This window comes from Vicugna pacos, chromosome 8, assembly GCF_048564905.1.
Source record: "Vicugna pacos chromosome 8, VicPac4, whole genome shotgun sequence".
Taxonomy (NCBI): domain Eukaryota; kingdom Metazoa; phylum Chordata; class Mammalia; order Artiodactyla; family Camelidae; genus Vicugna; species Vicugna pacos.
In genome coordinates, this window is record NC_132994.1 from 33620563 (window position 1) to 33645581 (window position 25019).

General features: G+C 36.3%; 1 protein-coding gene across 3 annotated transcripts in view; it reads left to right on the plus strand.

The window, feature by feature from the left end:
• The first annotated feature begins 1111 nt into the window (after nucleotides 1-1111).
• The window catches only part of AFG1L (AFG1 like ATPase), a 185859-nt gene continuing 161951 nt past the window's right edge, over nucleotides 1112-25019 (plus strand). Inside the window, exon 1 of one of the 3 annotated variants that reach the window (XR_012074903.1) lies at nucleotides 1112-1464. Coding sequence is in view for 1 of the 3 variants with exons in the window: in XM_006205633.4 (XP_006205695.1) it covers nucleotides 1329-1464 (136 nt within the window). In the remaining 2 variants the exon portion in view is untranslated. The remainder of the gene's footprint in view (nucleotides 1465-25019) is intronic. The other 2 variants (XM_006205633.4, XM_015240421.3) reach the window with 2 other exon arrangements.

Genomic DNA, 25019 nt, shown 5'->3' on the forward strand with positions numbered 1-25019 from the left:
GAAATAGTCTGATTTTTTTCCAAAAGGTCTTACACAGTGTCATACCAAAAATTACAAACATTACATGAAACAGACAAAATTCACTATAACATGGAGGAATAGTTTGTCATGTCAGACAGTGGAATTAAAGATAGAAAAAAACATAAGTGTGAGTTGACATTTTTTGGAAGATACAATCAAAACAATTTTTCTATAAATGATTTGATAGAATTAGTAGAGAAGCCTCCAAATTATTATACCATGCTATGCTCTCTTTTTTCTGTTTCTTCTTCTATTGTGGCCCAAGGACCTAACTTCCTGGAACTCTTTCTAGTGTAGTTTTTAAAATTTAGTTTTCACACAACTGAAACTTGGCATTCTCCTTCTTGTATTCCAGACCTTCTTGTCTGCCTGTCTGAGCTCATTCTATTCCCTGTTCTTGGAAGGTCTTCATTTCCTGTTAACAGTAAAGCTTCTAGAAGGCCTTCCGGACTTCCCACACAACATGCTCTTCTTTCATTGATTCCACAACACTTAGTAGAATGTGTTATCGCTTTCTTCATCCCTCCAATTTGGTTGCCTACCTCTTTTGGACAGGTTTTTATACCCGATACCCTTATCATAGTGACTCAACATTTTTTGCTTAATCAAATTAGGGCAGATCACTTACAAATTCCTCTTTGGATACATTGTCCCTTGGCCATTCACTCCACCCATGGTCCATTTTAGGCTGTTGGCTTTCCCATGTCACATAAATTCTTTCAAAACATTTGAGTGTATGTCACGTTGAAAATAATTTATCCTATTCAAATACGGAAAGCAAAAGTGGTAGGAGCACCTGTGCTCTGCCAAAGATAAGTTGGATGCTGGAGGCAAATTGGGGCCACCATTTAGGGAGGTGACATCAACATTTCATTAAAATATGAGGGCCTATTGGATCACCTACATTTTATTTAGATTTCGGAATCTCGGTCAGGTTCGCTAACCAAAGCGGCTGAGGAGTGGTTACTTGACTACAAGTCGTAATCACCTTCCAATTCCTTGAAACTGTTTTGCGATCCTCTGCAGCAGCGGCAAGGACCACCCCTCCCCCACTCCTTGCCTAGAGCTGCCGGCCCAGTCCCTCCGCACTGCATGCTGGGAGTAGTAGTCCCGGCTGGTAGCGTCCGGAAGGACCGAAGGGCGTCGGAGTCCAGCCCGCCCTCTCGCTACTAGAACTCGCCTTCTTCCGCTGCTCCTTTCGTACTCTCGGGCAGAGTCCTCCGTGAGCACCGGGGGAATTTGTGTTACCGTCTGTCTTCTGGGTCTCAGTAAAGTTTTCCTCTTCCTCCACCTGTACGGGGCTCAAGATGGCGGCCTCCTGGTCGCCCTTGGTTACCCTGCGCTTAGCGCACAGCCGGCTGAGAGGGAGATGTGGTGGGTGCCGGGCTTGGGCCGCTGCTCTCGGCCCTTCGGCCCCCGCCCCCGGAAGCCCTCTTTGTAAAGGTCAGTGACTGTGCCTTGAGTAGGCCGAGCCGACTGCATTCGACCGGGGAAGACTCCGGTCAGTCACCCTCCCTCCTCGAGCTCCCCTAACTGCCTACTGGTTCACGGTTATCGTTTTCGAGATACTTTCTCCGGAGGAGTTTCACCCTCTCTTACTGCCTGCTCATGAAGGAGCTCTGAGCATTGAGGGAGGTGGCTCAGAGTGACTTAAATTTTGAGGTTCTGAGGTCGACTTAGCGTTTGTTCCCTCTAGGCTGTTAGAATTGAGATCTTGTAAGCCTAGGTCGGAGTACCTGCCTCGAAGGGATGCAAGTACGGGGTTGGGGTCTGGGGACTCTTCCAACCTGCGCTTTCCCAAGTTCTCCATGCAGGTGACCCGGCACTGTGTCTTTTTAAAAGCCCAGCCTCTGAAGCCTGCAGGCCCTGCGGGGCTCTAGGATTCTGGGAGTGCATGTGTACAAGCATTCTCAGATTAAGGGAGCGATTCTTTGTGTTCTTTTCAGGTCACTAGAGGCTTCAGTGAGGTGTATTTTGTCACCGATCTTGCTTCATGCATTCATTCATTCAAATTGTTACGTGTTCATGAAAGAACTAACCTATATTTTGAGTAACCAAGCCCACAGAAGTGCTAATTTTACTCTGTGTTTATACGCTCCCATTAAACTGCGGGCTGCTTTAAGGCAAGGACCAGGTGTCATTGTTTCCTCAGCACTTCATAAGAGTGGCGCCTTTCGGGCAGATAGGTTTTTTGAACGAATGAATGATGTTATTCTTATTGTCTCCCTCATTCACATATTTAATGCTTTCTTTCTTTTTTTGAAAAGAAAATCCAGGCACCCCCCCCTTTATACATTTTAATAAATCGATTTTCATTGGCTAATTTAGCTAAAACCCTATCAGTCTTTGATTATTATCATCAAAAGAGTTGAAATTAATACTAGAACTATGATTACATCACCTTAGGTTTTTTTTTCCCCAAAGTTAAACATAATCCACCTACTGTAGTAATGGAACATTTTGGCAGCATGAAATTTGGAACATAATATAAGCTATTTTTTAATGTTTAGATTAGGCAATACAAGCAAATGACACAAAATTCAAAAGGGACAATAAGGAATATGGTAAAATACTGACTTTCTTCCATGCCTATCTCATAACCTCTTTTCCTTCCCAGAGGCAACTTCTAATACTTGTTTCTTATGTATTCTTAAGAGACATTCTGTGTATGTACAAACATACATGTTTATAATGTCTGTATTAAGAACATAGAGGTGGTAACGTATACACACTGTTCTGGTCCTTTTTTTTCATTTAGTGCATCTTGGAGATCATTCCATATTAATTTGTGTAGACCTGGTTCATGATTTAAATGGTTAAAACAGAATTACATTCTAGGCATGTATCGTAATTTATGAAAATTAAGGCTTAAGGAACATCATCATGATAACATGAGATTTACTGAATGTTTATTCTGTGTCATGCAGTATGCTAAGTGCTTTCTACATACATTATCTTGTTTAATTCTCATTATCCTCATTTCAGGGATGATGACTCCAAGGTTGCAGAAGTTGTATGGCTAGTTAAGTGGCAGAACTTGTGGGTTTAAGTAAAGGCTACCCTAGGACTTACATCTGATCCTAAGGTTTATATTGTTCACCTGTACTCATACTGCCTCCTATACTCAAAATTTAGCCAGTTTTGGAAGTGGACATTTGATACCGTGCAATTAGGTCACAGGTCGATGTGATTGTAACTAAAGTTGCTCCCTCCCCTCCTTGAAATAAATGGAAAATTTAAGTTGAAGTGTTACTCAGTATTTAGAGTCTGATTTAAAAATTTGTTTTCTATCTATTTCTTGATTTTTTGGGTTTTTACATTTATATTTTATCTCCATTTTTTCACCTTTTCATGTCTTCTGTTTACTACAGTATAATGTGAGGAAAACATTGATTTAATGTAAAATGAAAGAAGGAAATAGATAAAGGAATGAGGGGTAAGGAAGAGCATGTTCTTTGTTTTTATGTTTCATCTAAGCTTTAATGCCAGCCCTGGCTCTAAAACATTTTGAAAACTGAAACTATGAAAACTTCAGGGGTCCTAAAATGCTGTTCATTCAAATCACCTACCCGATTGCCTAACTTTAAATTCCTTAGGAAATACAACTTAGAAATTCCATTTTGGGATGTCTGTATTTCTGTTAGGTTATTAAACAGTTGATAGTGAAATTTGGTATCTTATGTAATTTAAGTATATATGCTCAATTTTGATTTCATTGCTTGTTTTCCTTTAGGTCTAAGTGTATCTTCATTTAATGTAACAGTTATTCAACCTCCAGGTAGTTACGAGGAAGCATTTTATTAGAAATTAGAGTGGCTGTGATGTGGGTTGAAAATGCCTCAAAATCGCTGATTTAGTTAAAGCCTTGTATTAAGGGTGTGTTGAGGGGAAGTGAATGAGATTGGTTCCAGCCCTTGAAAAGCTGGCAGTCTTGGAAGGGAGATGAAGTAGCAATACGTAACGTTTTTGGAGCCCTTTCTATGTTCAGGCAGTCCGCTAGCAGTTTCTCTCATAATTTCATCTTCATAAAAACTCTATAAAGTTATTGTTACCTGTTTTGTAGATGAACAAATATGAAAGGCATGGCCACTCAAATGGAATTTGAACCCAGGCATTTTTGCTCCAGAAGCACATAGTTAACCACTATGTTCTACTAAGTCCTTACCGTGACAATGAGCATTAAAACATCATGATCTAGGCCTGTCTGAAGTGTTGTGGGACTACAGAGGAGAAGGCAGCTCTGCTTGGAGAGAGGAGGGCTTTTTAGCAGAAGTGTAGAAGTGAGCTGCACCTGGACCTTACTGGTGTATGGTCCTCCAGGGAGAGCAGCTAGCGATGAAGCTTGGAAGGTGGGCTGGTTTCTGGTTAAAAGAGTCCTGTATAGTATGTGAAGATGGCTTGGAGGGATGCTGTTGGAGGTTTCTTAAGAAGAGAAATGATCAGATCCATTTTAGCATGATCATCCTTGTGGCCGCCTGAAAATCAAATCTGGAATGCCTGCATGGGGGTATATTGGAAGCTTGGTGATTACTTAGGAGGAAGTTGCAGTCTGGGGAATGATTGGGCCTGAATTACTGCTGTGTTAAAGATGGAGAGCAGGGCAGCAAGAGAGGGAATTCAGAGACTCTGCTTTGGTAAAACTGACAGGCTCTGGGGGAGACAAGGAAAGAGAGGGGTTAAGGTCAATTTAGGTTTCCTACTTTGGGTAATTTAATGGGATCACATTCCCTCTATTAAAGGAATCAAAAACAAAAAGTGAAGTTAGAGGCATTTTATGGGGGGAGTCCATTTTGAATGTGTTAAATTTGAGGTGTTAATGACATATCTAGGTAAATAAGTCTAATTAGTTGTAGGAAATAAGGATCTGAGTCTAAGAGAGGAAACATGAGGTGTTGAGAGCCATGAGAATGGAAGAACTAGCCTCGGAATACTTGTAGAGTGAAAAGGAGAAAAGGCTGGGAATAAGTCCTTGAGGAAGACTGGTATTTTATGAGCAGGACATGACCTCATCAGAGAACAGAGAGGTCATAGGAGAACTAGGAGACAAGCTAAAAGAAGGTTTCTAAGTTTTCTAAAATTTAAAATGAGCACATATGAGTTTCTGTTTTATTTAAGCTAGACTTAGAAATTAAGTTTATTTCATAGAGGCAAGGTAATAAGAGAGTCACATCTTGTGATTTCTTATTATTATAATGTCCTTCTGTATCTCAATGTTACAGTTTTAGATCTCTCTGTTAACTGATGGTTTATATTTACCTTTAGCTCGTGTACATTGGAGATCTTGATTAGGTATTAATGTGACTATAACTACCCACTTCAGCCAAATGAATTGGTATTATTTATTGGTTGTATAGAGTAGTGGTTAAGAAAATGGGCTTTGGACTTTTATTACCCAATTTGATGAATACCCTGTGTGAAACTTCATGTTTCTTGGGTTTCCACTAACATTTATTATTATATTAGAAAAGAATGTTCCTGTCTGCTTCTGAGAGTGATTAACTTCATGATGATGGTTTCTGTCTTCCAATTAATTTTTTTTTTTAAGCACAGCACAGATTATTGCATAGGTGTAGCTAGTGCCCACATGTAGTTCTGGGGTGTAGGGTGGGCAGATGAAATAGGGTGGGTCTCAAGAGTAGAACCACAGAAAGGAACTTTAGAGGGTCAGAACTGGATTATTGATCACTTGTAGATTAGCACTGCTTTATTCCTCAAGAGCTTTGTTCTCTTCATTTAAGTAAATGAAGAATATTTAAATAGGTATAACTATTTTGGATTTGTCTTTTCACAGAAAGTATCACAGAAATACTAGATGTGAAGAGTTTAGAAACTGGTAGTTCAGCCTTGGGCCCAGTACAATAATATGCTCTATAAATTATGACAGAAGGTCATTAGCCTCAGCTTGAATATACCTAATACTGTTTTCCCAGGCCACTCACATTTTTCTCTGAACTTTGACTGAGATTTGTTCTAATTTCTCTCTTAAGAGCCTTTTGAATATGTCTGCTCTTCCTGCTATGCTTTTCTTCCTTGCCTAAGGTTCTCATTGAGGTCCCATTTCCATACATACCCTCCTGGAGGTACCTGAATACTTTAATCTCCAGAATCTTTTTTATGATGTTTCACTGTCCTGTTTGTCCCTTTTTATTTCTTCTCTCAATTCAGCTCATCCTAGAAGATACCTTTACAACACATTATCTATCCATATTCTTAACCAGATGTGCCAGTTTTCAAGTTTTTAAGGCCTGAACGTATACTTTTTAGACTAGTTCCTTCAAAGCTTCATAATGCAATTTATATCTTAAATGTAATTCTTATAGGTTCCATTAAATTCTCATTTATATATGTGTGTGAATATAAAATTTAAAATAAATGAACATAACAAATAGATGTTATTTTTCTTTATCATTTGATAGAAGATAGATCCAATAGATCTCATATTAAATAGTGTTTGAATGGACTGAATATTAAGGAGTTAACTCAGTATGCTAGGCCATGCTTATAATTACTTCAGAATAGCTTTATTCAGATTTTTAGGCAGTGTTTTACTGATTTGTTATGAGATTTAAAGTACTGTTTTTTTTTTTCTTTTTGTAAACTTATACATGTTGATACATTAGAGATTAACTAGTCTCTAAAGGAGAAGAATGGTAACCAGCAAGCACTTAGTTTTAATTTTCATAATTTTTCTACTTAAATGAACAGCACCCTTTTAAAACCGCAAAATCAGACTTTTATAAATAAAATAAATCATCTTGTGATGCCTTCCTCAATGATGGCTTATGTTGTTTTTCTAAAGAGTTTAATTAAGGTTTGATTTTCTTCTGTTCTGCACTTTGTTTATTCATCACTGAATCAAACATAGGTCTTTAATGTCCCTAGTAAATCTGACTTTTTGAGTCATTGATGACCATTGCAGTTTTTCAAAAAGCAGCTGAATGTTTATCTTTTGGATATGATTAGAACATAATAGAGTGTCAGTGGGTTGCCTGTGACCTTAGCATGGGCTTCTGTCATTGTAGGAGAACATTTCTGGTCAGTGGCCACTGTTTACAGTTTGTTAAAATCAACACAAATGTACAAAAACTCATGAATAGTTATGAACACAGTATTTGGATGTTTAATAAATATGCATTAAAAATCTAATTACAGTAATGAAGTTTACAGCTGAAATTTTAATCCAGCCCCTTTAGAAATATTAAACGTGCTTTTCCTGATTGTGCATTTTTCTCACGGCAGTTGGATAAACATTTTAAACTGGAAATCTAAATTCCTTATATAGTTTTGATTTCATTTAACTAAGCGTGTGTTCTTTTTGGCAACAGTCTTCTTTCTTTTTGTAAATAAGTGAAGCTCTTTTTATTCCATAACTGTTACTTAGAAGAATTTTGATCAGTTCTGTCTTAGGACTAATGAACATATGAAATACCAGATTAATAATAAAATGTGACCTGGAAAGACTAGGTTGTGATTTTGGTTTCATCTTATAGTACTGGATCATTTAATTTGGTATTTCCATTTTCTTATCTGTAGAATGCGATTAATCATCCTAACCCTTCCTTTCACGTCATTTATGAGGCTCAAATACATTATTATATAATATGAGAAAGTCCTCTGAAAAATGTAATACATGTTATATAAATGTGGGACTATGCTAGGAGTAATTGAAATAGTAATACTGAAATGCTAGAGGTGGTGGACTCCAGTCATTGAATAGAAATGGAATGAACTCAACTCTATGTACAATTACTAAAACCATTTTAATTTTAGGGGAAGATTCATTATATTAACAATGGTACGGGAGGAGAGTGTAGCTCAGTGACAGAGTGCATGCTTAGCATGCATGAGGTCCTGGGTTCAATCCCCAGGACCTCCATAAATAAACAAACAAACAAACAAACAAACCTAATTACTCCCCCTACCCCCCCCAAAAGGCAACAGATTCAGTCTGATTTCAGTGCTTTGAATTCTAGAAAATGTGGTTTTGATTTTTCTAAGATTGTGCAGAGTGCCTCTGCAGATAACCAGGGATGGTTTTTGTTATCCTGGACTTAACTACCTTTTCTCTGGATATTCTAAACATCTAGAACATCTTAGAAAATATGAGCTACTGCTTTCATCATGATGTTTAAAAGAAAGCTGTTGAAATTTGATTTATAGTATGCAGTAAGTCATTAAGGTAAAATATCTTCATTTATAAGATACTGCCTATGAATACTGTTTTCAAAGGAACTCAAGTTGTGAATTATTTGCTGTGCAATAAGTTATGAAGATAACATTTCATAGAATCATAGAATAATAGAGCTGAAGAAGATCTCTGAGTTATGTAGTCAAATGTCAGATGGGAATGTAGTTTCTGCCTTATCATTTCTTTTTGAGGAGTCCTATTCATTTTTGGATATCCCTAATTGCTGAAAAATTCTTTAAGCGGGCTGAAGTAAAAGCTTTTCTGTAACTTCTCCCCATTCATCTCGACTCTCTCCCCAGGCACAACATATATAACTCTAGTCCTTATTGCACTTATTGCAGTTCTTTAAACATATCGAGACTGATAATATCTTGTTCATTTGTTTAGTCCTTCTTCTTTTATCATATTATTGGTCGTCTTCTTGTCCCACCTATATATGACAGCCTTTAAAACACTAAAGGCATATATTTCTCCATTCATCCATTTGTTCATTCGTTCCCAAAATATTTCTTGGTGCTGAATAATGCAAGACACAGAGTGCTGGGATGTTGTCACTCTCTCATTAATGTCAGCTGTCTCTTGTCTTATCAATCAAATCTTATGACATGGTTTCTAGATCCTTGAACTACTTCCCTTCTTGAGATTACAATCTGCTTTCTGAATGTTACTCTGAAAATGTGGCCCCCATATCTCAATATATTCCTTCAGACATGTCTGGCCAGAGCAGTATTGTAGGTTACCTTTTCTGTGTCCTGTGGCCAGGTCATATCCATATGTCACCTTGACTTGTAGGGCTATTAGACAGGCTTCTCCAGTTTGTATTTGATTAGTTATTTTTTCTGTTAAAAATAAATTATTTTTAGTTATAAAAATACTACATGTGCATAATAGAAAATACAGAAAAGATCATTACTGTTAACTTCATTTTTCAGTATACTTATTGAAATGTAAGATTTCATTTAGAAAAGTGCACAAATGATGAGTGTAAAGCCTACTGAATTTTCATAAAGAGAATAAATTTGTGTAAATACAACCTAAATTGAGAAATGAAACATTTGTAGTACCCAGAGGCTTCCACTGTGCACCCTCCAAGTTACTAGGTTTTTACTCACAGTGGCAATCAACATCCTGATTTATGTTACTGTTGATTTATCCTTTTATCTGTTGATGGACACTTAGGTTGTTTTCATGTCTTGTCTATTTAAATAATGCTGCAGTGAACATGGGGGTGCAGATTTTTTTTGAGATAGGAATTTTGTTTCCTTCAGATAAATACCCAGAGGTGGAATTGCTGGATTCTGTTTCTTAATGAATTATGTCAGATACATAGATTGCAAATATTTTCTCCCATTCTGTGGATTGTACTTTCATTTTCTTGATAATATTCTTTAATACACAGTTTTAATTTTGATGAAGTCCAGTATATTTTTTCTTTGGTTGCTTTTTTTTTTGGGTGTTATATCTGTCATGAAGATTTACAAATTTGTTTTCTTTTAAGTATTTTATAGTTTAGCGCTTACATTTATGTTTTTGAGCCATTCCTGCAGGGATTTAATTGGGATTCATTAAGTCTGAGTTTCACAGGTGATTGTGATGTCCGGACAGGATTGGATTTAGAAAGTCCATACCTGTTAAGAAAGTAGACAGGTATTGACTGGCTTTTTCTGTAAAGGGTCAGATAATATTTTTTCTTTGCCTGCCCTCCATATTTGTGAGTTTGGCATCCATGGATAGAGAATACATGAATCCATGTATTCATTGTACTGTGCCATTTTATATAAGGGACTTGAGCATTTGTGCATTTTGGTATATGCACGACTCCTGGAACCAATACCACACAGATACAGAGGGACACTTGTACTCAACTCTGGTATTGTAGTGTGAAAACAGCCAGAGACAATAGACTAATGGGCATGACAAATTTGGCCTGCAGGCCATAGTTTGCCGACCTCTGGATTAGGTAAATATTAATATATACTTAATTTTTTTGAAATTTTAAATATATTTACATTTTAAAACCATCTGGAAAGTATTTTGGTATTTAGTATGAGGAGATAATCTAATTTTTTCTATTGTCTTCCAGTTGTCCAGATGTCACTTGTTGAATGATCTCTTAGCTCCCATTGTTTAATTCATTTGTTCAATAAATATTTACTGTGTGCCTATCATATGCCAGGCATTGTAAGTACTAGGTATACAGTGAATTAAACAGGTATGATACCTTCCCTCTTGTAGCTTGCAGTCAGGTTGAGAGGGAGAGGCATAAAATAAATAATGAATACATAATTATAAATTGAGTGATAAAAGAGAAGAACCGTGATAAGATTTGATATGCTTCTCTCTTTTATTATATATTAAGTTATTCCATAAAGATTTCTTTTTTGGAATATATGTTCTATTCATTGATCTTTTGATCTAGTGTTTTATATTTATTTTCCCATCTGGTAGGCAATATCTCCTTCATTACTTTCCTTTTTCATGATTTTCTAAGGATTTTGGATTATGATTTTGATGAAACTATATTTAATCTGTGAATTAATTTGTGAAGAATTGACAATGTTACAATGTTGTGCCTTTCTTTCCAATAATATTATGTCTAGTTTACCAAATTTTTTATGCCTTTGAGAAAGATTTTAGTTTTTTAAAATTAAAAAAATATTTTCCTGTACATAGTTGCAATATATAGACTTTTAAAAGAAATTTTATTTTCCTTCTTTGAGGGGGGAGGGTAATTAGTTTTATTTATTTATTTTTTTTAGTGGAGGTACTGGGGATTGAACTCAGGACCTCCTGCATGCTAGGCATGAATTCTACCACTGAGCTATACTCTCCCCCTCAGTTTTTTATATAGATCTTACAAATTGATTCTTAATATGATTCTTTATTCTAGATTTTTTATCATAATTGTAAGTGGGAATTAAAAAAAATTGTGTTTCCAGCAGGTCATTGCTAATATGTCAGAAAGATAAAGCTGTTAAATTGGTTTCCAGTATCCTTCTTTGCTTAAGAGGGGGCTTAATCAAACCACTGAGTTCTTTAAAACTCAAAAGTGACTCCCTGGTACCTTCAGGATTAAATTCAAACTGATTATCATTGTAAGGCCCTGTGTCATCTGGTTCCTTTTTATTTCTCTAGTAGCCCAACTCTTGCCCCCTCTGCCTTCCACTTTATATGTCAGCTATATTGAACTTGTTTAATTTTCTTTAGTGCACTATTCTCTCATATTTCAGAGCTTTCTCCCAGCCTAATGCACTTCCCTTTCTTCCATCTTCCCCTGCTTAACTCCTGTTTGTCCTTTTGCTCTCAATGGAAACATCATTTCCTAGGAGTACCTTTCATTACCTCCCTAACCTAGATTCCTAGCTTTGACTCTGTGATCTCATAACATCCTCCTCTTCCCTTTACTATGTATCACACTTTATTAAAGTTATTTATCCATTTGTTTGTGTCTCCTAGTGCCCTGTTGGTATTTTGAGTGCAGTTACAGTGTCTGTCTAACTGGTTGTGTTTGAAGTTTTTAGTACAGATTATTCATTGAATTAGTTGTTGCTTATTGAATTCTTCTGTTTAATAGGTTTTCAGTTGATTCTTTTCAGTATAAGTTTTTGAACCTAATTGCACCTGTTGATACTTTCATTCCCATTTTTGTAGCATGTCTACATCATCTTGAATCCTGAATGTGACCCAGCATGATTTGTCTCCTAACTTTGTGTCATCTTTGAATTTGAGGGCTAGGTCATTATATCTTCATTTGGTGTCAAATATATTAACATTTTGTTCTCAAAGCTTAAAAAGGTGTGCATAAATCTAATTAGTTAAAATTCTTAAAAGCCAGCTCTGTGAAATGTAAAGGGTTTTAGATTTATATAGAAAGGAATTTCTTTCCTCTGACACTTCAACTTTGGGCCTTTTGTAAGAAAGCTGCTGCTGCTGGTAGGTTTTGGAAGAGTGCTATTTATTAGCAGAGGCAGGTTGACCCCAGAGTGCAGGCAGGGCAGAGCTCTAGCTGGGCCTGAGGAGGTTGGAGACCCAGGAGGAGCAGGTTGTTGGTTGCTCCAGGAGGCTTGAGTACTTCAAATTAGAGAGAGATTTGTGTTTTGATTTTCTGTTGCCTGGCTGCGATAAATGGGAGCACAGCTTTCACTTGTCTATAGTGTTATGGTGGTTTTAATGAGGGTGACATCCTGGTGGTTTGGGGTCACTTAGCTTCAGATCCTGTCTTGTCCATTCACGTAAGTTTTCTAACATTTTAAAGTATTTTAGTTTCCTCATTTGTAAGAAATAACAGTATCTACCTTAGGTTTTTTTGAGAAGTAAGATAGTATATAGAATGTGCTGTCTGTACACTGGGCATATGCTAGGCATTTGTTAGTGTTTTCTTTTTCTTTACCTTTTAGAATTCTGTCATGCATAAATTTTCAAATGAATCCAAGTTTTGCAGAGAAAAACCTTAAGTTGTTAAAATGAACATAAAGCATATAGCTTTTCTGGATTGCATAAATACCTCTTGTGTTCTCTTGATTTTATATAACATCCTTAATTCTACTGAAGTAAACATACATAATGCCTTGAAGTTTTCAGAGTCATCACAAATTGTATTGAATATATTTGAATGTACAACTGTTTAGGAAGGTATAATGGGAAAAGGTGGCTTTCTTTACCTTGGAAACTCTGTAAGTTTTTATGGTCATGTGTTATCTTGCATGTCTTCAGTTCTTTCCTTTAATCATAGGATGTTTTTGAGCTGAGAAATCTTTACAGAATGTTTTTGAGCTGAACCCCATTTAACTGACAAGTTGTATGTGAAATTTCTGCACATTAAACCACATCTTTACTGATTTTAAGTATGAAGTTGGAGATGGGTTCTCAAAAAATATTTAACTTCAAGTATTAAAACAAAAAACCTTAAGGTTGAAGCAAACTTTTAAAATAACATTTTTGAAAGGGAAAATGCTTACTTTCTATTGAAACAGTCTGGTCCATCATTTTGCTTAACTCTCTAAAGTATGTCTTCAAGATATTTTTAACTACTTTTATGTAGAGTCAGAAATCCATTCCAATTTAATGCACCAAAGAACGCAAAGGCAACACATCCCCTTTGTTACTATCACTCCAGCTCTATGGAAATAGTATCAACACAGTTAAGCTTGATGAGATATGTATTAGGAATCTCCAGAGAAATGGAACTAATAGAATATATATACACTTAGAAAGAGATTTATTATAAGGAATTGGCTCATGCAGTTTTGGAGGTTGGCAGGTCCCAAGATCTGTACTCAGCAAGCTGGAGACCCAGAGACCTAGGATAGTTGGTGGTATTGTTCCAGTCTGAGTCCAAAGCCCTCAGAACCAGGAGAGCCAATGTTGTAGTTCTAGTCCAAATACTGGTAGACTTAAGACCCAGGAAGAACTGATGTTTCGGTTTGAGTACAAAGACAGGAGAAAATCAACATTCTGGCTTAAAGGCAGGAGGCGTTCCTTCTTACCCACAGGAAGGTCAGCCTTTTGTTCTATTGAGGCCTTCAACTGATTGAGCGAGGCCCACTCACATAAGAGAGAATAGTCTTCTTTACTCAGTTCACTGCCTCAGATGTTAATCTCATCCAGAAATAACCTCACAGACACATCCAGAATAATGTTTGACCAAGTGCAGAGGTACTCCATGGCTCAGTCAAGTTGATAACGTAAAATTAACCATTAGAGCATGTGTTAAGAGTATTGTTTTCCTCTGTTAAGTGATCCAGTACTAAGCTTCTTTTGTTTTACTATGAAGACAATACAATCTTGAGATTATGTTGACTTAAAAAAAAAAGGAGGGGAGATTGGCATAATGAGAGATACAGTCAAAGTCTGGGGAAACTCATTTTTCCTGGGGGAAAAAATAGAAGTAATTGTTAAAGGACTATCCAGAAGGTTATAAAAGATTATTCAGATGCTAGACATCATGATATTGACTAAATCTTAAAGCAAGTGGGCTGTGGAGTATAGTGGAATCATCCTAAAACTTAGTTTAGGAGAAAGTAGTGAAATAAGGTACAAAATGGAAATACTAGAACAGCGCAGACTTTGTGCTTCTAAAATCTTCCATTTATGTTTGTAGTTTAGTGTGTGAATCTTCAGAATGGCATTTTCCCACTGTCCATTTGGAGTACAATAAGACAAATTAATACAAATCAAAATAATATGGCAGCAGCATCACATAATTTGTATACACTGATGTGGTAACAGATTTAATTTAGTGCAGCTTTTGAGAAGTCTTTTGTGTTTCAATTTATACAGCTGCTCTCCAGGCCTAAGCTGGCCAATCTTTCAGCCTTGAGCATCTTGCCTGACTGATTCTTTTTCTCTTTTTTAAAAAGAGACTATTATTATTTTTTAGAGGAGTTTTGGGGTTACAGCAAAATTGGAAGGAAGGTATAGAGATTTCCCATATACCTTTTACCGTCATACATGCCCAGTTACCAATATCCCTTACCAGAGTGGTACAGTAATTACAGTTGGTGAGTATACAATTACAGTATGCTGCATTGACACAGCATAATCAGGATGTCTTGGTGGCTTCCAAGTTTTGGCCATTGTGAATAAAACTGCTATAAATATGTATGTGCAGGTTTTTGTGTGGCCATTAAGTTTTTAGCTCCTCTGGGTAGATACCAAGGAGCATGATTGTTGGATTGTATGATAAGAATGTGTTTAGTTTTGTAAGAAACTCCCAAATTGTCTTCCAAAGTGGCTGTGCCATTTTGCATTCCCACCAGGAATGAGAGGTCCTATTGCTCCACATACTGGCCAACATTTGTCAGTGTTCTGGATTTTGGCCATTCTGATAGGTGTGTGGTGGTATTTCACTGTTCTTTTAATTTGCATTTTCCCGATGACATATGATATGGAGATCTTTTCATATGCTTCTTCGCTATCTGTGTATCTCCATTGGTGAGGTATCTGTTAAAGTCTTTGGCCCAGTTTTTAATCAGATTGTTTTCTTGTTGTGAGTTTTGTGTATTTTGAAAGAGTTCTTTGTAAATTTTGGATAACAGTCCTTTATCAGATGGATCTTTTTCAAATATTTTCTCCCAATATGTAGCTTATCTTCTGATTAGACCATGGCATTGTCTTTTGCCGAACTAAAGTTTTAAATTTTAATGAAGTCTAGTTTATCAATGATTTCTTTCATAGATTGTGCCTTTGGTGTTATATCTAAAAAGTCATCATTACTTTGTGGTTGCCAGGTGGGGAGGGGGATGGGAAGGGACAGACTGGGAGATTGAAATTTGTAGATACTGACAGGTATATATAGAATAGATAAACAAGATTATACTGTATAGCACAGGGAAATATATACAAGACCTTGTGGTAGCTCACGGTGAGAAGATATGTGACGAATATATGTATGTCCATGTATAACTGAAAAATTTTGCTCTACACTGGAAATTGACACAACATTGTAAACTGACTATAACTCAATAAAATAAAATTAAAAATAAATAAATAAATAAATAAAAATGAGGAAAAAAAACTCATCATTATACCCAAGATTGTCTAGGTTTCTCCTATGTTATCTTCTAGGAGTTTTATAGTTTTGTGTTTTTATAATTAGGCCTATGATCCATTGAGTTAATTTTTGTGAAGGTTTTAAGGTCTGTGTCTAGATTGATTTTTTTGCATGTGAATGTCCAGTTGTTCCAGCACCATTTGTTGGAAAGACTATCTTTGCTCCATTGTATTGCCTTTACTCCTTTGTCCAAATTCAGTTGACTATATTTATGTAGGTCTGTTTCTGGATTCTCTATTATGTTCTGTTGATCTATCTATCTATTCTTTTGGCAATAGCACACTGTCTTGATCATTGTAACTTTACAGTAGATCTTGCAGTTGGGTAGTGTCAGTCCTCCAATTTTGTTCTCCTTCAGTATTGTGTTGGTTTTTTGGGGTCTTTTGCTTCTTCATTAAACTTTAGAATTATTTTGTCAATATCCACAAAAGAACTTGCTAAGATTTTGATTGGGATTCTGTTGAATCTATAGCTCAAGTTGGGAAGAACTTATATTTTGACAATATTGAGTCTTCCTATCCATGAACATGGAATATCTCTTCATTTTAAAGTTTTCCTTTGATTTTGTTATCAGAGTTTTGTAACTTCCTTCATATAGATCTTGTACATATTTTGTTAGATTTATACCTAAATGTTTCATTTTTGGAGAGATGCTAATATAAGTGGTATTATGCTTTTAACTTCACATTCCAGTTGTTCGTTGCAGGCAGATATAAAAGTGATTGACTTTCGTGTATTTACCTTGTATCCTGCAACCTTAATAATTGCTTATTAGTCCCAGGAGTTATTTTGTGGATTATTTTGGATTTTCTATATAGATGATCATTTGATTTGCTAACATAGACAGTTTTATTTCTTACTTACCAATCTGTGTACCTTTTATTTCCTTTTTGTGTCTTATGGCGTTAGCTAGTACTAATGTTGACAAGGAGTGAGGAGAGGGGACATCCTCACCGTGTTCTTGATCTTAGTGGAAAACTTCTAGTTTCTTACCATTAAGTATGATGTTAGCTGTAAGTTTTTTGTAGATATTCTTTATCAAGATGAGAATGTTTACTCTATCCCTAGTTTACTGAGAGTTTTTGTGATGAATGGGTGTTAGATTTTGTCAAATGTTTTTTCTACATTTATTGATATGATCATGTGATTTTTTTTTCTTTAGTCTGTTAATACGATGGATTACATTAACTGATTTTTAAATGTTGAACCAGCTTTGCATTCCTGGGATAAACCTCACTTGTTTATAGTGTATAATTATTTTTATAAATTATTAGATTTGATTTGCTGGAATTTTGTTGGTGATTTTTGCATCCATATTCATGAGAGATATTGATATAGTTTTCTTTTTTTGTAATGTCTCTTTATTTTGGTACTAGGGTTATGCTGGCCTCATAAAATGAGTTGGGAAGTATTCCTTCTGCTTCTAATCCTCTGAAAGAGATTGTAGAGAATTAGTATAATTTCTTTTTCAAATGTTTGGTAGAATTCACTAGTAAACCTATCTCTGCCTGATGCTTTCTGTTTTGGAGATTATTAATTATTGATTCACTTTCTTTAATAGACATAGGTCTATTCAGATTGTCTGTTTCTTCTTGCATGAATTTTAGCAAATTATGTCTTTCAGGGAATTTGTCCATTTTTTCTAGGTTATCAAATTTGTGGGTTGAGTCATTCATAATATTCCTTTATTATACTTATTATGTCCATGAGATCACTTTAGTGATATTCCTCTTTCATTTCTGATATTAGTTATTTGCATCCTCTATCTTTTTTTCCCTAGTTAGCTTGGCTAGAGGCTTATTGATTTCATTGATTTTTTTCAAAGAGCGAGTGTTTGGTTTCATTGATTTTCTCTGTTGATTTCCTGCTTTCAATTCCATTTATTTCTGCTCTAATTCTTATTTCTTTTCTTATGCTTACTTTTATTTATTTATTTTTAAATTTCTTTTTATATTTTGAAGTGACTTTATTTAGGTTTTTTTTTTTTTTGAGGGAGGAGGTAATTAGGTTTATTTGTTTCTTTATTTTTAGAGGAGATCCTGGGGGTTGAACCCAAAACCTCCTGCATGCTAAGCATGCGCTCTACCACTGCACTGTAACCTCCCCCCTCTTGTGCTTACTTTTAATATGCTCTTTTTTTTACTAAGGTTTCCTAAGGTGGAAACTTAGATGATTGATTTTAGATCTTTCTTCTTTTCTAATATATGCATTCATTGCTATAAATTTCCTTTTAAGCACTGCTCTTGCACTCCGCAAATTTTCATAAATTGTGTTTCCATTTTCATTTAGTTCAAAATATTTTTACACTTATCTTGAAGTTTCTTCTTTGACCCATATGTTATTTAGGGGTGTATTGTTTAATCTCTGCATATTTTAGAATGTTCTACTTATCTTTCTGTTATTGACTTTTAGTTTAATTCCATTGTGGTCTGATTGTATGATTTCGCTTTTAACTTTGTTAATATGTTTTAGGCACACAATGTGGTCTATCTTGGTGAATGTCTTATGTGAGCTTGAGAAGAATGTGTGATCTGCTGTTGTTGGTTGAAGTATTCCATAGGTGTCAATTATGGCTAGTTGACTGATGGTGTTATTGAGTTCAACTGAGTCCTTACTGCCTGCTGGATCTGTCCATTTCTGCTAGAGGAGCATTGAAATCTCCAACTATGATAGTGGATTCCTCTGTTTTTCCTTACAGTTCTATCAGTTTTTGCCCCATGTAGTTTAGTTTGATGGTCTGTTGTAGGTGCATATGCATTAAGGATTATTATGTCTTCTTAGAGAATTGACTCTTACCAGTATGTAATGCCTTTCTGTGTATCTGATAACTTTCCTTTCTTTGAAGTCTGGTCTGTCTGAAATGACTACAGCTACTCTTGCATTTTCTTGATTAATGTTAGCATGGTATATATTTCTCCATCCATTTACTTTTAATAAATATGTTTCTTTGTATTTAAAGTAGGTTTCTTTTAGTTGACATATTGTTGAGTCTTGTGTTTTGATCCATTCTGACAATCTGTCTTTTAATTGATTCATTTATACCATTGACTAAATGATTATTGATATATTTGGATTCATATCTACCATATTTGTAACTGTTTTCTGTTTCATATTTTTTGTGTGTGTTTGGTGGGGAGTGTAATTAGGTTTATTTATTTATGGGGCTTGAACCCAGGACCTTGTGCATGCTAGTAGCATGCACTCTTCCACTGAGCTGTACCTTCCCCCTCTTCTGTTTCATATTTTTGTCCTTCATTCTTTTTCTGTGTTCTGTGGTTTTAATTAAGTATTTTATTTTACTCCATTTTCTATCCTTTCTTAGCATAGGAGTTATACTTTTCTCCCCACTTTTTTCAGTTGTTGCCCTAGAGTTTGCGATATACATTTCAGCTGATCCAAGTTCACTTTCAAATAACACTACACTACTTCATGGATAGTGTAAGTACTTTATAATAACAAAATAACCATAACCCCTTCCTCCTGTCCCTTATATGATTGCTGTCAATCATTTCACATAAATATAAGCATGCATAAACATATATATTTACATATGTATATATATTTGAATACATTATTACTATTATCATTTTGAATAAACTGTCATTCATTAGATCAGTCAAGAATAAGAAAAAGAAAAGTTTTTCTTTTAACCTTCACTTATTCCTCTTCAAACTTTCTTCTTTTATGGAGATCTGAGTTTCTGATCTACATTATTTTCATTCTCTCTAAAGAACTTCTTTTAACATTTCTTGCAAGGCAGATCTACTGGCAAACATTCCTTCAGTTTTTGTTTGCCTGAGAAATCTTTATTTCTCTTTTACTTTTGAAGGATAGTTTTGCAGGGTTCAGATTTCTAGATTGGTAGGTTTTTTCTCTCTTAACATTTCAAATATTTTACTCTACTTTCTTATTGCTAGCATGGTTTCTGAGAAGTTGGATATATTTCTACCTTTTTTCTCTATAGCTAAGGCATTTTTCCTCTCTGGCTTCTTTCAGAATTTTTTCTTTATCTTTGATTTTGTGTTTTGAAAATGATATACCTTAGTTTAATTTTCTTCACATTTATCCTATTTGGTGTTCTCTGATCTTCCTGGATCTGTGGTTTGTTGTCTGTCATTAGTTCGGGGAAATCCTGTCATTATTATTTACAATATTTATTCTATTTCTTTCTGTCTTTATTCTCCTTCTGGTATGCCGATGATATGTATGCTATATCCTTTGTAGTTGTCCCACAGTCCTTGGATATTCTGTTCTTTTTTATTTTTCTTCAGTCTTTGTTTCTTTGCCTTATGGTTCTGGAGGTTTCTGTTGATACATCCTCAAGCTCAGAGATTTCTTCTTCAGTTTTGCCCAGTCTGCTAATGAGCCCATCAAAGGCATTCCTCATTTCTGTTACAGAATTTTGATCTCCAGCATTTCTTTGGTTCTTTCTTAGAATTTCCATTTCTCTGCTTACATTGCCCATATGTTCTTGCATGCTGTCCTCTTTGTATGTTAGAGCCCTTAACATATTAATCATAGTTGTTTTAAATTTCCAGTCTAATAATTGCAACATTCGTGCTATGTCTGGTTCTGATGCTTGTTCTATCTATTCAAATTGTGATTTTTGCCTTTTAGTTTACCTCATAATTTTTTTCTTGATGTCCAGACATGATGTACTGAGTAAGGAAACTGCTGTAAATAGGACTATTGTGATGTGGTTGTGAGGTATGTGGGAAGAGGGAGCATTCTATAGTCTTATGGTTAGGTTTTGGTCTTTTAGGGAGCTGATGTCTCTGGACTGTGAACTTCACAAATGTTTGTCAGTTTTTTTCTCCCCTCTGTGGTGGGGGAGGGTGGCTAGAGTGGGCTGGAGTTGCGTCTTTCCTTTTTCCCACATGCAAGGCTAGAGTTGAGTAGAGTTGGGTGTTTCCCTTTCCCCAGGTCAGTTAGGCACTGATAATACCCCAGCAGGTTATGTTCTGGTTCGCTAGTTTCCCTTGAGGGAAGGCCTTGTTAGGAAGAGCAGAGTACTCTGGCATATTTTAAAATGGTTCCTTTTTCCCACCCCATGCCAAAGGCACAAGCGTTTCCCTGTGTTTACAATGAGAACTTGGTCAAGCTCCTGGAGGTAAAACTCATAAGAAGTGTAGGGGCCCCTGTTATGGTTGGGTCCCTCTGGAATTTTTAACTCTCAGAGTTGTCCCCATTGAGTCTCCAACATTTCATCAATTACAGTTCAGGTTTTCCTACACTGGCACTGTGATGGTTTCCACTTTTGAGCCTCTGCCTCTGTAAGCTGTCACTCCCTATATTTGCCTGTCTTTCTCTTCAATCTTGGGGGCAGCAGTTTGCCCTGTGTCCTTCCTTCTTTAATGGGTCTGAGAAGAGACGTTAATTTTTCAGTCTGTTCAGTTTTTACTCGTTGTTAGGATAGCGTGACAACTTACAAGCTCCTTACATGTGGTACTGGATAAACCACAATTCTCTTTATATGTCTCCTGACTACCTGAAGTGATTCCTCATCTTCAGTGTGCCTTGGTTTTCTTTTTTGAGAAATGTGAATGAAGTGTATACTACTAAATAAAGATATAGGTTAATAAAAATAAAAGTGGAAGCAGAGGCTTTTAAGCCCCTCCAAAGGCAGATGCCAACAGAAACAACATAATCTGCCCACAGTTGTGATGTTTCCCATGAATAACTTTTAAAAATTAGGTATTTCACCATTGTAAACAGGAGTATGAAGACTGAGTAGTAGCTGCTGGATATGGCAACAACAGGCCTTGGGTGAACTTGGCAGAAGCCATCTCAGTGGACGCTTGATCACAGTGGTTGATAATTACTTTTTTTTACTGAGGTATAGTCAGTTTACAATGTTGTGTCAATTTCTGGTGCACAGCACAATGCTTCAGTCATACATAGATATACATATATTCATTTTCATATTCTTTTTCACCATAAGCTACTACAAGATACTGAATATGTTTCCCTGTGCTATACAGTATAAACTTGTTTATCTATTTGATATATACCAGTCAGTACCTGCAAATCTTGAACTCCCAGTCTATTCCTTCCCACCCCACTCCCTGCTGGCAACCACAAGTCTGTATTCTATGTTTGTGAGTCTTTCTGTTTTATATATAAGTTCATTTGTCTTTTTTTTTTTTAGATTCCACATATGAGTGATATCATATGGTATTTTTCTTTCTCTTTCTGGCTTACTTCACCTAGAATGACATTCTTCAGGGCCATCCATATTGCTGCAAATGGCATTATTTTATCATTTTTATGGCTGAGTAGTATTCCATTGTATAAATATACCACAACTTCTTTATCCAGTCATCTGTTGATGGACGTTTAGATTGTTTCTATGTCTTGACTATTGTAAATAGTACTGCTATGAACATTGGAGTGCAGGTGTCTTTTTGAATTAAGGTTCCCTCTGGATATATGCTCAGGAATGGGAATGCTGGGTCATATGGTAAGTCTTATTTTAGTTTTCTGAGGAATCTCCATACTGTTTTCCACAATGGCTGCACTGATGACAGTGGGTTGAGAAGTAAGCAGGATGTTACAGAGTGGCCAGAAAAAGTAAAGGCAAGTCTCAAGTGTTTTGGCTGTGAAGGGAAGGAGGAAGAGCAGGTGTCTTATGGCTGTAGGATCAAGGAGTTTTTGTTGTTATGTTTTTAAGATAGGAGAGTGTTGAGCTGATATGAAAAACTAGTAGAGAGGGGAAGGGAGATGATATAGTATGGAGGTGGTAAATGAAGGGAATGACACCTCTGAAAAGGTAGGGGTTGGTTCAAGAAATATTTGATAAGCACCAATGCCATCAGGCACTGCTCCTGGGGAATACAGCATTGAATAAAACGGACAAAAATCCCTATCCTCAAAGAGCATCTATTTTGATGGGGACAGACAGAAAACAAAAATGTTTAAAAGTGTGATATATGACATTTAGTATAACTAAAACTAGTTCTTTATATAGATAGGTAGATAGATAAACACATAGATATAGTGAAAAATATGTGTGTATAAAATACAAGAGAACATCATGCATGGAACAATCCTTTTTTTCTTACTATCTCATACTTTTGCTAAATCTCTTATTATTTTATGAAACTTGTTTTTCATTTATATATATTTGTGTGTATATTGGGTCATGATGTAAAAAGAGGGTCCAAAAACGAAAGTCACTGATTAGAGTACAAGTGAAGGCATTAATAGTCTTTGAAGGAATGAGAAATACCTTTTTAGCTGTAAATTAAGGAAAGAGAAAGAGATGGGGGGTAAATACAGGTGAGTCTGAAAATCTGGTGGTAGGGAGCTGAGGGACCTTAAACATTGGGTGAGATTTTTTGGAAGAGAAATTAGGCTGGCAGAGGGTTGGAGGATGAGACTGTCCAGTAGAGAACCTGTGTGAACAAAGGCATGACTATGAAAGAATGGAAAATGAGACAGGGTAAGTAATCCAACTTGACTAAGGGCAGCCCACATTATTGAGTCTACCGTTGCATTTTCCATTCTACCCAGCTTCCTAACATTTCTGTGTTTGCCATCCTAACTAGGGTCTTTATTATTCCCACTTAGAATAGTTTCATAACCAGTTTCTCTGTACCCAAATTAATTTTACTTGCTATTGCCAATTAATACTGATATGTTACTGCTGTGTTTTTTTCCCTTCACTCCCACTTAAATCAACTTTGATACTTCTTATTATCCATTACATGTGGTAGGTACTCAGTCATTTCTTATATCAAGAAATGCATTTTGGAGAGTAGAGGGAGGGTAGTCTGAAAATGCAGGCTGGGGTCCTATTATGGATTTCTTGAACCCCAGAGTGAGGACACTGTCTGTGTTGGTGATCCCTAAGAGTAAGTTTCATGATTTGCTCAGAAGACTCGGAGGACTCAGCATATAGTTGTACTCACCACTATGGTTTATTACAGCAAAAGAATACAAAGCACAATCACTAAAGAGAAAAGGTGGGTGGGACAAAATCCAAAGGAAATTAGGCACAAGCTTATAAGCATCTTCTCCCAGTGGAGTCACACAGAACATGCTTAATTCCTTCAGCAACTAACTGTGACAACAGGTGTGAAATGTTGTCTATTAGGAAAGCTTGTTAGAATCCCACTGCCTAAGGTTGAGGGGTGGTCACTTGGGCATCCCCTGCCTAGCATGTGCCAAAATTCCAGACTTGCAGAAGGAAACTAGGTTTCAGGATAAACCACGTTGCTTGTATGTGATACAAACATTTAGGCACAGTGAGTCATTCTTATAATTTCTGGGAACTATAGGAATCTTCTTGGAATACAAGTTCCCAGCCAAGGGCCCACTTTTGCAAGCAGGCATTTCTAAGGACAGTAGTCCCAGGCCTGCTATGTTAACTCTTTTTTGCACCCTATTCTTACTTAATGTAGTCCTGTAAGGCGGGGAAGCGGCATTAGGGACTGCTTTGGAAATGGGGTGGAATGGAGGTGGGAATGAGGGAGATATGAAGAGGACGGGACTTTGTTTCCCCCTCTTCCCACTTGTCTCTAAAATAAATTTAGGATCCCATGGATAGTCTTGTATGTGAAAAAGGTGCTGCTGTTAAAATTGTGTTTGAAAACCACTTGTTTAAACAGTGAGATGAATTTCAAGCAAAATATTGATAAAATCACATTTGGATTTTAGAAAGATCTTCCCTGTTGTTGATGGAAAATATTTTAGGGATTGTGGCAGTGGTAAGTTTGAGGTAGGAGGTGATCAGAGGCAGGAAGGCCAAGCCAGAGATAATGAGAGCCCCAGCTGGAGTGGTAGTATGAGGAAGGGGAGGAGAGAGTAGATTAGAGAGAATTTAGGATGTAAAATTGAGTAGCATTGATGATTGATTGGCTGCAGACTGGTTGAGGGCTGGGGAAAGTGTTTGTGGGATGGAGCGAAAAGAAATTAGTATTATCTTAGATTTCTTACTTGGTTGACTCCAAACAGGTAAAGGAGAGGCGGGAAAAGACTATTTTCCCAGACTGTGAGTCTCACATCCTCCAACACAATGGATAATTAATAATTCTATTTAATTCTGACACTGTCTTCCTGGTGGTAGCATCAGATCCCACAAGTTAAAGGGCTCAATCCCACAAAACTGGCCCCACTTCAGATTCCAGCTGCATATGAGCTGCCCAGCTACCCAGATTTCTGTATGACTGACTAGAAAATTCAAGGGCTCCCACAATCCCCACCCTCAGGTTTGATAATTTGCTAAGTTTGATAATTTACTAGAAATGTCTTGTAGAA